The sequence below is a fragment of the Rattus rattus genome, chromosome 16, assembly GCF_011064425.1.
Source record: "Rattus rattus isolate New Zealand chromosome 16, Rrattus_CSIRO_v1, whole genome shotgun sequence".
Classification (NCBI taxonomy): Eukaryota; Metazoa; Chordata; class Mammalia; order Rodentia; family Muridae; genus Rattus; species Rattus rattus.
The window spans coordinates 23,555,567-23,573,391 of NC_046169.1; the positions used below are offsets into that span (position 1 = coordinate 23,555,567).

At 48.1% G+C, this 17,825-nt stretch overlaps 1 protein-coding gene across 1 annotated transcript in view; it reads right to left on the minus strand.

Moving 5' to 3' along the window:
• Window positions 1–17,825, minus strand: part of Caln1 (calneuron 1) — a 462,493-nt gene that overhangs the window by 422,292 nt on the left and 22,376 nt on the right. Inside the window, exon 2 of the mRNA XM_032886858.1 lies at window positions 5,963–6,152. Coding sequence (XP_032742749.1) covers window positions 5,963–6,081 — 119 coding nt within the window. The 5' untranslated portion in view covers window positions 6,082–6,152. The remainder of the gene's footprint in view (window positions 1–5,962; window positions 6,153–17,825) is intronic.

Below are 17,825 nucleotides of genomic sequence, written 5' to 3' on the forward strand. Positions count from 1 at the left end.
CTTAAAAAGGACATCATTTAATAGGGGCTGGCTTACAGGGTCAGAGGTTCAGTTCATTATCATTGTGGTTGGAAACATAGCAGCATCCAGGCAAACATGGTGCTGGAGGAGCTAAGAGTTCTACACCTTGGTTCAATGGCAGGCAGAGGAGGGTCTTTTCTGCACTAGGACAGCCAGGAGGAGGGTCTTTTCTGCACTGGGCAAAGCTTGAGCACCAGAGACCTCAAAACCTGCCTACACAGCAATATAATTCCTCCAACAAGGGGCTGGAGAGATGGCTCGGTGGTTAAGAGCACTGGTTGATCTTCCAGAGGTCCTGAGTTCAATTCCCAGCAACCACATGGTGGCTCACAACCATCTGTAATTGAATCCAATGCCCTTTTCTCGTGTGTCAGCAACAGGATGCTCATATACATTAAATAAGTAAATATTTTTTTAAAAAAATTCCTCCAACAAGGCCACACCTATTCCAACAAGGCCACACATCCTAATAGTGCCATTTTCCATGGGCCAAGCACATTCAAACCACCACACTACACAATTGAAAAGAATGTTGTCAGGGGCAAGCAGATGCCCCACCCCCCACCCCCTGCACACTCGAGGAGCAGAAAGTAGATTTCAGAACCAAAATAATTCTGGGTGGGTGTGGTAATTCTAACCTTAGAAGATAAAGATCAGGGATCCCCAGAGCAAGCTAGCTAGCATAGTAGATACATGAGTGACCTCTGACATAGATTAAGAGATCCTGCCTCAAAGAATAGGATAGAAGAGCGATGGGAGATGGTTCCTGACAGAAGCCTTGGGCCTCTGTAAGCATGTGCACTTACATGCATGCACACCCAAACACACACGTGTTCCCATATATGCAAACATGTGAACACACACACACATACACACACATGTATGTCATCTCTGGATGATATTGCAGACACACCCTGATCTTAAATTGATTCTAATACATAAACTTAACCCATTTCCCTCATGTTCTTGTAAGCTGATGGGGAAACCACTATTTGTCTCTTCCTCTCCAATATCCACATAGATCTCAACATTCAGGTAGATCTAAACAGTACCTCGATGAATAGAAGCACATGACCTGAAACTATCAGCTATGTTCCTTTGTCGGAGACAGGTTCTGTGGTGATTAGCTTTCACGGTCTACTTGATACAACCTGGGATCACCTTGGGGGGAGAGAGTCAATGAAGGGCTATCTGGATCAGGTTAGCCGTAGGTACCCCTGTGGAAGACTTTCTCAGTTGGGCTTGTTGAAGTGACAAGACCCACTTTGAATATGGGCAACAACATTCCCCACTTAGGAGCTGTAGTTTAAAAAGTAGAGAACACTAGCCGAGCAGTAAGCTGTTGGTCTTGGCTGTGCAGATAATATGACTAGTTGGCTGCATCGAGCCCCTACTGCTGTCCTCCACAATGGTAGACTTGGGGGGTTGGGGTAAAGGAATCAGAAATTCAAGGTCATCCTTGACTACATAACACATAGCAAATCTGATGCCAGCATGGGATACACAAGACCATGTCTCAAATAAATAAATAACCACATACATACATACATACATACATACATACATACATGCATACATACACATACACACACACATACATACATACATGGATACATACACATACACACATACATACACACATACATACATACATACATACATACATACATACATACATACATAAAGAGAAATGAGGGAAGAGAATGATAGTAAAATGGTTGTTGCCTTGCAAGCATGAGGACCAGAGTTTGATCCCCAGCACCCACATAAAAAGCCAGGTTTGGTAACATGTACTTGTAATTCCAGTACTGGGATGGTGGGGACAAGCAGATTTCTGGGACTCACTGGCTAGCCAGCCCAGCCTAATCAACAGGCTCCAGGCTAGTGACAGCTCCTGACTAATGACACTTAACACTGTCCTCTGTCACACACACACACACACACACACACACACACACACACACACACATATACACACACCACAAATACTTCACTGTCCAGACCTAGTCCGTCTAATACAATCCAAGGATGAGCCGGATATGCTTCATCTTGCTCCAGTGCCTTGTGTTACACACATTTCCGTGAAAACAACTTCCTTGGAGATGCTCCATGCCGCAGCATCCTTGTTAGTTCTGATGAGTTCGGTACCACTGAGCCAAGCATCGAGGGAGAGAGTCACACTCGGTGTAGGGACCGTAGAGACCTACACTGTCATGTTAAATTCACAGTCAAGAGCAGAGGAAATGAATGCATGATTGATTGCTCATGTGGAGGAATCAATATGATAGATTCATATTGATGGAGGAAAAGGAGACACAAAGAGGAAAGATGAAGGTGTCCTCCCCCAAGGAGCAACTAGAGTTGTTGGCATCAACCTAGCAACCGAGGCCAGCTTAGCAACCAGGCAAGAAGGAGTTGAGTTCCTTCGGCCTCTTGCTGTGTAAGACCATAAGGCCACGGGGCAGTTTGTGGGACCTGTTTATGAAGAGACTCTCTATCAAAGCTATTTAGAACAGGGGTGGGAGGGAGGGAGAGAGAGGGAGGGAGGCAGGGAGGGAGGAAGGGGGAGGAGAGAGAGAGAGAGAGAGAGAGAGAGAGAGAGAGGAGTGCCCTTTGAATCTCCATTGCTTTGAGAGTCAGCAATTTAATGACTCATACATTCTAGATCCCTGCTTTGTCTACACATTTTCATTTCAAAAAACTAAAAACACTTTGTTTGGAAGATTGGTTATTTTTAGCTTATATATCAATAGTACGCATCCACTTCTCCCCAGAGAGAACAGCTCCCTTCAGATTGGCCCACAGCACCACCCTGGAAGTAGAGCTGTTTGCTAAGCTGGGTTTTGTCGAAGCTATTTGCACATCTCTCAGCCCCACTGTTTTCTCCCCTAAAGTCTGCACTACCGACCACCCAGGAGTCACTCAAGACCAGTTCTTTGAGAATTTGCTTTGTCAATTTGACATGACCTAGCATTGCCTGGGAAGAGAGTCTCAGTGAGGGACTGTCTAGCTTAAGTTGGCCTGCAGGCATGCTTGTGGGGATCGTCTTCATCAATGGCTGTGGGAAGAACCAACCTACCATGGGCAGCACTATTCCCTAGGCAGAGGTCCTGGCCAACATGAGAGTGGAGAAACCATGTTCCCATTCATTCCTCTCTGCTCTTGGCTGTGGATGTAATATGATGGTTTAAAGTTCCTCTTCAGCATCTCCACAACGATGAACTCTGAACCAAAGAGGTTGGCCCTACGTGTTAAGATGCTCTTGACAAAGGGTTTCTTCAGCTCCCATCCTTGATTTCTCAAACACTGAGTTATCTTGAAGAAGGTTCTGGAATCTAGATAGAGTCGTGCAATATCCCGTGCCTATGCCCTCCATGCCTGCATTTCCCCAACCCTGGGAAAACATCGCTAAAAATCAAGAACTACATCACCCAAAATATTTCCACTTCCCCCGATAAGCTTAATTAAGTTCACGCCCTCTGCCATAAGCACTTCCCACCACTAATATGAGCTAGGCTGGAGGGAGCAAGAGATTCCATTACCAAGAGCGTTGGAGAGATAATCTCAGAACCAATGTAAAGAACTCACTGCACTGTAGTCTTTGAGGCCAGTATCACACAGATCTAGGGTCTTCCTCTACGCAAAAACAGTTGTGAGTTTTCACAGCAGTGCGTGGATGGACTCTTGGGCAAAGAAAAAGAGTAAGTGCAAAACTCAGGGAGTCCTGGGACTTGATAACATATAGACCTCCACATCCTGAATGGACCTCTTCTGTATTCAGGGAGAGGCCAGGAAGAACAGAAAGGAGGGGTGGGACAGAGGAGGGAGAGGAGGAGGAGGAGAGGGAGGAGGGGGAGGAGGAGAGGGAGGAGGGGAAGGAGGAGGGAGAAGGAGGGGGAAGAGGAGGGGGGAGGAGGAGGAGGAGAGGGAGGAGGGGAAGGAGGAGGGGGAGAAGAAGGACAGGAGAGGAGAAGCACGGGATAGGGGAGGAGGAGGGGAGGGGGAGGAAGAGAGGGAGGAAGAGGGAGAAGGAGAGAAGGAGGAGGAGAGAGAGGAGGATGGAGAGGGGAGAAGGACAGGATAGGGGAGGAGGACGGGGAGGAAGGAGGAGGAGGGGAAGGAAGGAGGGGAAGGAGGAACGAGAGGGGAGAGGAGGAGGGAGAGGGGGAGAAGGACAGGATAGGGAGGAGGAGGAGAAGGAGGGAGGAGGAAGAGGAAAGGAAGAGATAGAGAAGGGGGTTAAAAAGGAGATGGAGAAAGAGGAGGGGTGGAGAAGAAATAAAGGAGAAGGAAAGAGAAAAAGATGGAGGATGGAGAAGTAGGGGGGCCCACAAAAGAGAAGGGGAGGAGGGGAAGGAGACCATGATTGGCCTCAGAGAGACTTGGGTAGCAATTCTGGGTTCTCCTTTGACCTTGTGACCTCAGGCCAATTACTCAGTACTTTTTTTAAAACCCTTTTCACCTATAAAAATACACAGCTAGGCCTGTTGATGCAGACTTTACAGCTACTAGGAAGACTGAAGCAGGAGGAGTTTGAGTTCGAGGAGTATCTGGCCTACTGAGTGGGCTTAAGGCAGGTCTGAGCAACTTAGTGAAACCATGTCTTAAAGTAAGAAAAAAGGCGGCTTGGGATATAGTTCAGTGGTTGAGCTCCTGCCTAGAATCCTCCAGTGAGGGGCTGGGGGCGTGGCTCAGTGGTAGAGCCCCTGCCTAGAATCCTCCAGTGAGGGGCTGGGGGCGTGGCTCAGTGGTAGAGCACCTGCCTAGAATCCCCCAGTGAGGGGCTGGGGGCGTGGCTCAGTGGTAGAGCCCTGCCTAGAAACCCCCAATGGGGGGGCTGGGGCGTGGCTCAGTGGTAGAGCCCCTGCCTAGAATCCCCCAGGGAGGGGCAGGGGGCAGTGGTAGAGTCCCTGCCTAGAATCCCCCAGTGATGGCTGGGGGCGTGGCTCAGTGGTAGAGCACCTGCCTAGAATCCCCCAGTGAGGGGCTGGGGCGTGGCTCAGTGGTAGAGCCCCTGCCTAGAATCCCCCAGTGAGGGGCTGGGGGCGTGGCTCAGTGGTAGAACCCCTGCCTAGAATCCCCCAATGAGGGGCTGGGGGCGTGGCTCAGTGGTAGAGCCCCTGCCTAGAATACCCCAGGGAGGGGCTGGGGGCGTGGCTCAGTGGTAGAGCCCCTGCCTAGAATCCCTCAGTGAGGGGCTGGGGGTGTGGCTCAGTGGTCAGGGACTTACCTAGAATCTCCCAATTAGGGTCTGGTGACTCAGTGGTAAAGCACCTGCCTAGAATATATCCAGTGAGTGTCTAAGAGTGTGGCCCGGTGATAAAGCACTTAGTTGTCTAAGCACTGGTAAAGCTTGTTGTCTAAGCTAAGGGTAAAACACTTACCCAAAATCCCCTAATAAGGACCTATATAGCCTATATAGCACTGGTCCAATACACACAAGATACTAGGTTCAGTATCCAGTACTCTGTAACTCTGTATACGTGTGTGCATACACACACACACACACACACACACACACACACACACACACACACACAGGAAGATTTTGAGAATTAATTAAAATGACCCATGTAAAGGTTCTGTCTCCACGCTGTCAATTGTACTGCGTTCTGCAAATTACATCTGTTTCATAACAAACCCACACCGTCCCAAAGGCATTCCTGATAGTGAGTTTGCAGCCACGCCCTCTTGCCTTGAGCGTGAACCTCAGAGTCCACGGAAACCCACCACCTCCAGAATCCTTATAAACTCTGCTTCCTTCTGGATAGCTCGTCCTTCGGTAAGCCCCCTCCCCCACCCCCACGGTGGACTCCTCATAGACTCTCCGCTCTCCCCTGGACCCTGGGCATCACAGGCTCTCAGACCCCACCCCCACTCCCCTACCTGGGAGTTGCAAAGCAATCTAGATCCAGGGATTTGGGGTTGGGGGGAGACTTGCCAGGTGGGGAAGTCAGGGGCTGGGCTTCTCCGTGGCTCCTCTCCCCTTTCGGGGGTTTCTTGGTCCCCCTTTGTCTCATTCTCGGGCTTTCCATCTCCAGGTTGCTCAGGCAGCCGCATCGGGGGTCCAGGGTGATGTGGTCAGAGATTTGGGGGTACATCAAAGGAGCGTCAGCGAAGACATTGAGACTCTGCAAGGAGTTGACAGAAACTTACCGCCAGAAACAGTACCGAGTGGCTATTAACTCAAAGTCAGTTGCCTAAATAATTCACACCTGCCCTTCCATGTTTACGCAGGACAATGGTGGATACAACCGTGGCACCAGAAATATAATTATAGTACTGCCAGATGTTTAGTTATTAATAAGGGCTCAATGTCACCAGAGAATATTATATAACATTCGGATCTGTGACTCTGGAAGCAACTTTAATCTTTCTAGGTACTTTTCCATTCACACCCTCAGGCTTTGCCTAAGCCTAAGCAATATAAAATTATAAAATTATAAAATGAACAATAGCAGGTACCAACTTCAGGGCTACTTGCAAAAAAAAAAAAAAAAAAGCCCAGCCCTTCACGTGTGGGTGGAGCTCTGGTGGATACTCCCCCAGCACGCATGAGACCCTTGGTTCCATCCCAACACCTTTGCCTTCCTCAGCCTTAGCCTTGCCAGCGCTCGATGGAGCATGTCCGAAATCTCAGCTACTTCGGAGGATGAACCAGGAAGGCTGTAGGCCGTAAATTCAAGGTCTGCAGAGGCTGCAGGGTGAGTTCAATGCCAGCATGAGCTGGAGAGCTCAGGGCAGCTTAGGCTACAGAGTGACAGCCTGTTTCAAACTAAAAACTAAAGGGAAAGCCACGAGGTGACTCAGCAGATAAGGGAGCTTGCCCTGCAACTTGAGGTCAAGCCTTGGAATGCATACACCGGTGGAGGGAAAGAACCGAATCCACGATGTTGTCCTTTGACCTCCACATATGCGCCATGGCACACAAGCACCTACACACACACACATGTCTTGCCTGTGTACATGTACAGCATGAGCACATACATGATAATAAAAAATAATTTTTAGGTAGAAAGAGGGCTGGAGATATAACTAAGTGATGGGGCTGGAATGTCCCAAAAGAATGGGACCACGGGGAATCCGTTCAGAGAAGAAGCCACTCGTGTTCAGATTGCTAAACAAGTTGTGTGTGATCACACACACAGGCACATGCACACAGGCACATGCACACACACCAGCACAAGACACTGTGTTTCACCACTGATAAATGCTTAGGGAGACCCCCGTAAGCAGGAATGGTTTATTTCGGCTCACAGTTTCAGTAGCATCAATTCGTAATACACTGTGTGTTGCTTCCCGCCCTGTTATAAGGTAGAACATCATGGCCGGAAGTGATGGAGTAACGCTGTTCACCCCATGGTGGACAGGCAGCAGAGAGAGAGGCAGAAAGTGGCCAGGCATTTAATATTCATGAAATTGAAGCTTTCAGAATTTGATCATCTCCAAAAAGTCTCACTCTGAACACTGCTTCACGAGAACCCAGCCTTAGATGGGTGAACTTCTGGAGAGATACCTCACTGCCAAACCGTAAAACAGTATTATATAACAAATTTCCTCTAGGCTGAAATAGTTCATCCTGGAGGAAAGCTCCTGAAGACTCAGGAAACAAACAACTAGCAAGTCTCAAGATGTCTCTGAAACTTAACAGATTCATAAGGTTCTTCTGCCCTAGTCAGCTTTAACTTTCAACCTTACTAGGGTCATCCAAGAAGGAAATTTCAGTTGATGGGTTACCCAGATGAGGTTAGCCTGAAAGCATGTTTGTGGGAGATCATAATTGATGTTAATTGATATAAGAAGGACCAGGCCCACTGTGGGCAGCGCCTTTCCCTAAGCTGGTCTTGGGCTATAGAAGAAAGTTAGCTAAGCTTGGACAATCAGCAAACAGCATTATTTTTTCATGGTTTCTGCTTCAAGTTCCTGATTTCATGCAAAAATAAACTGTGATCTAGAAGTATGAGCAAAAAAAAACCCTTTACCCACTATCTTAGAGTTTTACTGTGAACAGACACCATGACCAAGGTAATTCATATAAGAACAAAATTTAATTGGGGCTGGCTTACAGGTTCAGAGGTTCAGTCCATTATCATCAAGGTGGGAACGTGGCAACATCCAGGCAGGCATGGTGCAGGAGGAGCTGAGAGTTCTACATCTTCATCTGAAGGCTGCTAGCAGAATACTGACTTCCAGGTAGCTAGGGTGAGGGTCTTAAAGCCCACCCCCATAGTGACACACCTACTCCAACAGAACCACACCTACTCCAGCAAGGCCACACCTCCTAATAGAGTCATTCTCTGGGCTGAGCATATACAAACCATCACACTCATGTTGTTTTTGGTCAGAATGTTTCATCTACACACACACACACACACACACACACACACACACACACACACACACACACGGAAAGAAGTCTCTCCCTCCCCTAAGATTGCCGGGAATTGGGGGCGTCTGACCTGTAGAGCTGCCTGCAAGCTGTGAATTTAGCTTCAGATTCCAGCTTTTGTGTGTCATCACCCATGCTTGGGTGGCTTTTACCGATGCAGCTGTCTTTGCGTCACCCATACGCCTGTCAGCCACCCCAGTATATCCACTGCTTCAGCAAGTTGGACAGTGGTAGTTTAATTACTCTTGTCTGTCACTGGTTCCCCTGGGGTGAACAGACCTTTTGTTCATATCTCCCTGGGAACAGTGTCCCAACACAGGCACACACACCAACACTAAATCTTAGACACATGGTCACAATACACACCAGTGCCAGTCTACACACACACACACACACACACACACACACACACACACACACACACACTAGTGGATTTCAGACATCCACACACATTCCATAGCCTCCATCTCTAAGCACACATTTAAAGAACAGTGCCCGTTCACACTCACACACTCACAGAACAGCACCAATCAGTCCTTGGGAATGAACCCCGAGGTCACATTCATGCCACCTCGAACCTGAATTCAAATTCCTCCTTCGACTCTCACACACGCAAGTATTCCCATATCCCGACACTGCACCCCCACAGCTGACGCCACTGTACATGCTGCTCCCCCCCATCCAGCCTGGTGCTACACCACTCTCTCACATGCCCCCGTGACTCGCTGATTCACATGCGCTGACACCTGCTCCCCACGCATGAGGCGCGCATCTAGACTCTCTCAGTCGCCTCTAGTCATCTCGTGAAGTTCAACAGGAAAAACAAATTTTCCATGTGCTGACAGTAGACATTTTTTAAAAGTGACATTTTATTTTCAAATCTGGTTTCAGTTGCCAAGGGAGAGCTAGTACCAGGAGAGCTATGTGACTGGTGGGAAAGACAGGGTTCCAAAGATTTTTCAGCTGGCTCCCTTAGGCAGAATCCTTCCCTGTCAGGCTCCTCCAGGCGGAGTGGCCACCAGGAAAGAACAGCTAATGCTAATGGAGCCGCAGACCTAGCCATGGAATAGCTCAGAGCTCTCTTACAAGGCTATCCAGGCTCAATACGGAGCTCAATCTACTTAATGACTTGGAGCTTGGCTGTGGTTCCTCGAGAATATGGCCTCGGGGAAAGCTCCCATGTGGAACAATGGCTCCCGGAGCTCGAGCTTGGAGCAGAGATTGAGACGCTCCAAGCAAGGAGACCCAACACAGAGCAAAATCCTCCAGCCAGAAGCCATGCCCTCAAGATTTCCCTCTTGCCGCAGCTCCTAGAACAGTGCCGAGAGGTTGGGAGGTGACTCGGTAATGTTTATCACACAAGCGTGAGGATCTGGTCAGTCCCCAGAAACAACATTTTAAAATCAGGACAAGCGCTGGAAAGATGGCTCAGCAGTTAAAAGCACAGGCTGCTCATCCAGGGGACCTAAGTTTGATTCCCAGCACCCACGTGGTAAAGACACCTGTAACTCCAGTTCAAGGGAACCAGCGCCCTCTTCTGGCCTCTGTAGGCACTGAAGGCAAAACGGCTCATACAAAAGGAAAGGGTTGAGAATACGCTGGTAACCCTGGTGTTGGGGTAATAGAAATGGGAAGGTCTTTGGGGTTCACTGGCCAGCTAGTCTATCACACTTGGTGAGTTTGAGACCCTGTCTCAAAGAATAAGGTCAGGCCAGTGAGATGGCTCAGATAAAAGAAGCGTTCATGTGTAGAACTGACAACCTGAATTCAATCCCTGAGACTCACAATGTGGCAGGAGTGATATCCTAAGGGTGGCCTTTTGACCTCCACATGCATGTCAATCATGGCAGGCATGCATGCTTAATATCTCTCTCTCTCTCTCTCTCTCTCTCTCTCTCTCTCTCTCTCTCCTCCCCACCCCCATGCACAGCATGTATGCACACCCAGAAAAAAAATAAATACATTTATTTATTTAAAATCACCACACAAGGTGGGCCAGGTATGCTTGATACAGGCCTTTAATCCCCCCCTCAGGAGGCAGAGGCAGGTGGATCTCTGTGAGCTGAGGCTGGCCTGGTCTACAGTGAGTTCCAGAACAGTCAGCGCTACACCCTAGACAAAAACAAAACAAACAATACACAGGGTGGAGAGAGCCTGAGAAATGCCACCACAGGTGAAGGTTATATCTGAGCATTGTACTCACATGCACACATATGCCTCTGCTCCATTACTTTCTTTTTGCATCAGTGAAATAACCTTACCCCTCCCCAACCCTGCAAAAAAAAAGAACAAAACAGGATAGAAAGGATGTATTTTGGCTTACAGTTTCAGGGGAACACAGTCCATCACAGTGAGGAGGCATGGATGGTGACAGGAGCAAGAAGCTGACTGGTCACACTGAAACCATACTCAGGACGCAGGTACAGAGAGAAGGAAGTGGGGCCAGGTTATAAAACCATCCATCAATCCTGCCCCCTCCCCCCCCCGTGAGGTACTCCCTGCAGAAGGTTCTGCCTCCTAAAAGGTCTACCTTTCCAGATGGTGGTACCAGCTGGGGACCAAGTGCCCAAACACCACATATAAGCCTGTGTGGTACATTTCTCATTCAAACCATCATAGAGACAGACAGACAGATAGACAGACAGATGGATGGATGGACAGACACAGAGCAGACAGACAGACAGATGGATGGATGGACAGACACAGAGCAGACAGATAGACAGACAGACAGATGGATGGACAGACAGACAGATAGAATAGCAAAAGCCAAGACACCCTTCTCAGTCCAGGACTCCCTATGGGCACCAAATGTAACATCCAGCAGAGGCCTCTGAACAAAATGGAAGATGGACCTTCAACACCCACCTCCCACATCTAACTTGGTGTTTCTTTTGAGCCCTGAGAAGCCCCCATATACTTTGGGGGGACCTACAATTGATTCCTAATAAAAATGGTTCTGTCCTCCAAACTACCAGTGACCTCATTTCCTGATGAGACTTCTGAGGATAATCAGCCCCAGGATTTCTCCTGGAAGTCTGTCTGTCAAGGAAATCTGTCTGTCAACGTCCCATCTCATCTCCTGGAAGGGAAACAGGTGTTTGGCTGGGTGTCCACTATCACCCTTTTAGCATCTTGCTCTAAAAGCTAAGTACCTAAAACATCCTGGACGCATTGGCCAGCCTTGCAGGAGAAGTGGGAGTTGTTCTAAACCTCCCCCAAATGATGTTATATTCGGTCTCCCCTCAAGAACCAACGTGTGTGTGTGTGTGTGTGTGTGTGTGTGTGTGTGCATGTGTGTGTATGTGTGTGTGCACGTGTGTGTGTGTGTGTGTTTGTGTGTGCATGTGCGTGTGTGTGTACATGTGTGTGTGCATGTGTGTGTGTGCATGTGTGCATGTTGTGTGTGTGTGTGTGTGTGTGTGTGTGTGTGTGCCTGCATGTGTTTTTAGAGGCTAGTGATGAATACTGGGCATCTTTCTCAATCACCCTCTACATTATTTTTTCTCTTAAATGTTTAAGAATTATGTGTGTGTTTATACGTGCATGCGCGCACATGTGTGCATGCATCCAGGGATGGAATTCAAATCATTAGACTTGCCAACAAGCACCTTCATCCACTGAGCCATCTTGTTGACCCTCTACCTTATATTTTGAGATAAGGGCTTTAACTGAACTTAGAGCTTACTAATTAAGCTATGGGCTGGCTAGCCAGGGATTCTCCTGTCTCCGCCTCCCCAGCACTCTCCAGGATTACAGAGTGTCACCACCACACCAAGCTTTTTACATGATTTCTGGGAATCGGAACTCAAATCTTCTTGCCTTGGCCTCAAATGTAAGGTCCTTCTGTCAGTAAGGACCTAAAGACTCTAACTCATATTAATTCATACGCCATCAATTTCCTTACTATAAAACAGGTCATGTTGACCCCAGTACCTCCAAAGGCAGTGAGACAATATAAAAGGTCAAGGGGCCACCCGTCAAAGTATGGGATGACAGTCAAACAAGAGGCCACAACTCATTGCCTACCGCCAGTGATGGTAAGGAAGCTGGACCAGCAATGTGAAATCTAAAGAGAACTGAAACCCCAGCCTCCCAGACTAGTCCAAACCACAGACAGCTGGCTTTATTAAATTCTGCCAATAAAGACCTTAAGCTTTTAAGAGTCTCTGTGAGAAAATAATAGTAAATCCAGGGGTAGTGCCACACAGCTATGACCCTGGCTATCAAGTGGTGGAGGCAGAGGGATGGCAAATTCTAGGTCATCCTTAACTATAAAAGTTTGAGAATAGTCTGGATTACATAAGACTCGATCTCAAACAATGGATGGATGGATGGATGGATGGATGATGGACAGATGGACACACAGACACACAGGCAGACAGGCAGACAGGAAGACAGAGAGTCAGACAGATAGATAGATACAATTGATAGATGGATAGATGGATGATGGATGGGTGGACGGATAGATAGATGATAGATAGATAGATAGATAGATAGATAGATAGATAGATAGATACAATTGATAGATGGATAAGTAGATAGATGGATGGATGGATGGATGGATGGATGGATGGATGGACAATGGACAGATGGACACACAGACACACAGGCAGACAGGCAGACAGGAAGACAGAGAGTCAGACAGATAGATACAATTGATAGATGGATAGATGGATGGATGATGATGGGTGGATAGATAGATAGATAGATAGATAGATAGATAGATAGATAGATGCATGCTAAATAGATAATTTAAAGAAGTGAGTACATTACTAAATAAATATAAACTCTACTATTTCTGTCTGTATAGTGGGGTTGCTTCTACTAACAATGACCATTCATGATGAGCTCAGCCCCTTCTTCCAAACTGGTGACAACCCCTGCAACCCAGTCAACCCCTGCACTACTGGTACACAGCAAGCTCCTGGATGGGCTGGCATAGAGTTACCCAGCAACACAATGCCACAGGGAACTGAGAGGACAAGGGCAGGTCAGTGGAAATAACGTGTCCTTAACCCAAACACACTTCGGGTACCAACCAGTGCAGCTGTCAGAAGGAGGGCTGGCTTCCTGGGGGTTCCTGGGACTCAGAGTCTCCCTAGGAAACTAGGGGACATGTTTAGTATAGCTGGAGGGCTCCTAGCTGGGACCCAGCTGAGCAAGTACAATAGACATTTTTCCTTTCTTTCCCTTCCCTTCTTTCCCTTTTTCTTTTCTTTCCCTCCCCTTCTTTCCCTTTATCTTCCCTCCCCGCTTTCTTTCTTCTTCCCCTTCTCCTCCTTCTGCTACTCCTCCTCCTGTTTTCATTCTCTCCCTACCCCACCCCCATCCCCATTTCTCCCCCCCCCATCCTTTTCCGACAGTTCCCCACCCATCCTGCCCTGGAACACACTATGTAACTCAGGCTGGTTGAGTCCTCCTGCTTCAGCCTACCCAGAGCTGAGATCCCAGGGCAGCTGGTGTCCCAGTAGCCCACTCCCTTCTTACTTCCCAAATAACACAAAAACTGAGGAAAGCACTTGAGCTCGTGTGGGCCATCCTGAGTCAGGGCATCAAGAACAAATGGGAACCTAAAACAGAAGTGACCGGGAAATCCATTTTGAGCCTGCAGCTGCCAAGCCAACGCTCACACGGCGACGGCCGTTCTCTTGGTTATCAGCCAACCTCTTTCCCTGCTCCAGCTCCTAAGCGGCTACTTAATCAGGCATTGTGCGTCTGAATGTATTCATTATATTTTAATATGATTATGTCCAATCCAGTAGACTGAAACAGATTCATCCAGATGTGTAATTAGTCTCTAAATGCCGATTACTCTTGATGTCAACTCGGCAGGGACTTTGAGAACGGAGAAGCCATTCACACACTCCATGTTTATAAGTCATGCTTGGGGCCGGGTTCATCCGCACATCAGGGGTCAGGGTCATCCACACAGACACACTTGCAGCAAACTGGGGTGCTAAGGCCCCACCCAGGGGATTCCCCACATCTCCAGCTTTCCTGCTCCTGGTCTCTGAGAAGGAGCTTTGGGAGGGGACAGGGATGATTGGCACCCTCTGGGGCTCTAGAGTCTCCATACTCATAGGGTATACACCGGGTGTTAGCTCTATAGTCACCCTGGGCAAGTGTCTTCCCCAGGTAGTCTCTCAGCCTGCACAATGATCCCCCTCAAGAACCTTCTGTAGGGACGACATCTCCAAGTCAGCCTTGCTGGATAGGACTCCCAGTGGTTCAAGCTTCTATGTTCCCAAGTCATTGGAAAAATCCTCATAGTTTTTCCCTATTTTTAAACTACACTTAATTATCGTGGTGGCTGGGGGTAGATGGGGCACATGCCACCGTGCATACATGGAGGTGAGAGGACATTTTGTGGGAGTTGGTTCTTTCCTACAACCATGTGTGGTCCTGAGGATTGAACTCAGGTCACCTGCCACTTGGTGGCAGGCGCCTCACCCACTGGACCGTCATGGAGGACCAGATAGAAACAAGGTCCTCTGGACATGATAAGACTGTCCCACACGTGAGCTCACAGCAGCTGTGGTTGCCTGCACAAGACCTTTGGAAAAAATCAAACCAGTGAGAGACCCTGTCTACAAAATAAGGGGGAGGAGCGGGAGAATGGTTCGGCAGGTAAAGGTGTCTGCCTCCAAGCCTTACAGCCTGAGTTCGAATCCTGGGACCCACAGGATGGAAGGAGAGAACCAACTCCTGCAAGTTGTCCTCTGACCTGCACATTCACACCGTGGCACATGCATGCCTCTCCATGCACAAGAAATAAATTAAACATAATAAAGAAAACAAGTATTTAAGGTGACGGGATTGAAGAAAACACCCCAATATCTGTTTCTGGCCTGAGCACACATAAATGCACACATGCATCATACCTTCACAAACATGTACCCAAGCATGTAAATACGCACACACACACACACACACACACACACACACACACACACACACACACACACACACACACACACACACACACATGCAAAGAGAGCCCTGCAGGACTGAGCTCCCGTGACTTCAAAGTGCTTGTTGCCCTAAGGAGCAGTGTCTGAGGAACGATTTAGATCAGGTTTATCTTGGTCTTTGGCTCTGGGAGGGCGCTCCATGGTGCTCAGCACTGACCCCTAGTGTTCACATCTCACACTGCAGCATTGCAGCAGGCTCCTCACTCCCTGGGGTCTGGCCTGTCCCCTAGGGTCCATCGATTCTCTGCTTTCGTCTTACTGTCCACAGAGCCTTCCTTTTACAAAGCATAAGCCAGGACGCAGTCAGTACCTTACTAAAAAATCCTCTCATAATTTGTCATCCCCTGGCTGCTACCCCAACAACTTCTGAGGGCATCCACTATGTGCACTATGTGGTCCCTAAATCAATTCGTGAATGCCTCAGCCGCCATGAATCGAATGCTTCCACAGGGGTATTTGTGCCCAGGCAGTGCACACCAGGTCTCTTCAGTCTTTCATGTCTCAGCCCAGGCTAAATCAGACTCTCCCATCTCCTAGGCACCAGCTTCCCACATACCCAGCCTCTCTCGACCCCTGAGACTCAGTCTAGTGCACACTTTGCTCTCTCCCAGGTCTCCACTTGGTACATAGTTAGGCTCTCCCAATCCCCAGGCCTCAGCTCAGGGCACACCTGGCCTCTCTACTCTGCCAGACCTCAGCTAAGAGCATATTCGCCCTCTCCAGTCCTCCAGACTATCGTATGATCTCCTGTCTCCCAGCTTCAATCCAGCAACGTACCCGGCCTCTCTCACTTCTGACGCTTCAGTGCCAAGTCCTCTTACAGGCAATTTCCAGCCCCTGAGTTCCTGTGTGACTTTCTGCACACAGCTTCCTTCCCCACACCCTCTGCCCTATTTCTTCCCATCAGAGTATGTCTTACTATCTAAAACGACCATATCAGTTTGTCTCACCACGCGCTAAGTCTCAAAATATAATAGCTCGCATTTGTCCAACTCTCTCCTACAAATATCAGCCATAAATCCTGCACAGTCTATAAAGGACAACATGCATAAAGCCAAGGAGGTATAGCCAGAAGGGGGAAGAAATGGAGGGGAGGTGATACTCGGAAAAGAGGAAGACCTCCTCTGTCCAGGGACTTCTTGGCTTATGGCTTTTGCCCAAGGGCAGTGGGAATTGTGACTTTGGACAATCGGAATTCAGAGTCAGGGCTGCGGACAGCTCGGCAATTAAAGGAACTGACTGGTTTTGCAAAGCACCAGTTTGGATCACAGAACACAGGGTTCACAACCACCTATAACTCCAGATCTGAGGGACCCAAAATCTTTTCCTGGCCTCCTCAGATATGCCTGTACACACACACACACACACACACACACACACACACACACACACTTAAAATAAACATTTCTAAAACACACAGAGTTGAAAACAACACTAGAAATTAGAAACTGAGGAGACATGATAGGCACTGCCACCAGCCTGGCAGCAATTGATGACCGCCTCCCCACCCCCACCCCAACCCCACTCCACAGTGCACATGTGTCTGTGTGTATGTTCACATGATGCATGTAGGCATACTTGTATGTGCATGTGCGCGCTGAGGTCTGATGTTATCTTTCTCAATTGCTCATTATTGGTTTGCTGACTTATGTACTGATTTTATTCTTCAAAGATTTACTTATTATATTTAAAAGGGGAAGCATGTGTGAGCATGTGTTTGGCTCCTGCGTGAAGACCAGAGGACAACTTGGTGAAGTCGCTTCTCTCCTTCCACCATGTGGGTCCTGGGGATCGAACTCAGGACATCAGGCTTGGCAGCAATCACTTTTAACCACTGAGCCATCTTGCTGGCCCTCTGTATTATTTCCTGAGACAGGGTCTCTCGTTCAAACCAATAACGGCTAGCATTATGTTTTAAGTTTATATTATTATGCTTAAGAAATCTATAAAACAAAACCGTCCCCAGCTCAAAAAAAAAAAAAAAAAAAAGAAATCTATAAAACAAAACCGCCTGTAACCTCTAAGCCCCACTTTGTCCAAAGACAGATAACTACCTGGAATGTTGGGAACCATTGGTCATGAAAGATAACAAACTTATATTTTCCCTTCCGTAAACAAGCTTGGTTGTTCCAAGCGCACAGGACATGTGCTTGCTTATACACAGGCGTGAAGAATGTCAGGATTGTCCTTGCCTCTGATTGCACGAAGGCAGGAAGTAGCCTTGTGAATTTTGCCTTTATAGCCCCTAACTAATGTGATTTGGAGCCCATACTTTGAGCATGAGTCTTGGGTGTGCTCTTGGCCAGTGTTTCATAAAGCCTCTGATTTATTAAAATGTACTCATGGTCAGACTGTGAATCCCTGAATGACCCCAGACCCATAAGAAACCTAGATCTGGCAGATTCTACTAATCTAGCTAGCCAGCTTGCTCTGAGGAATCCCCC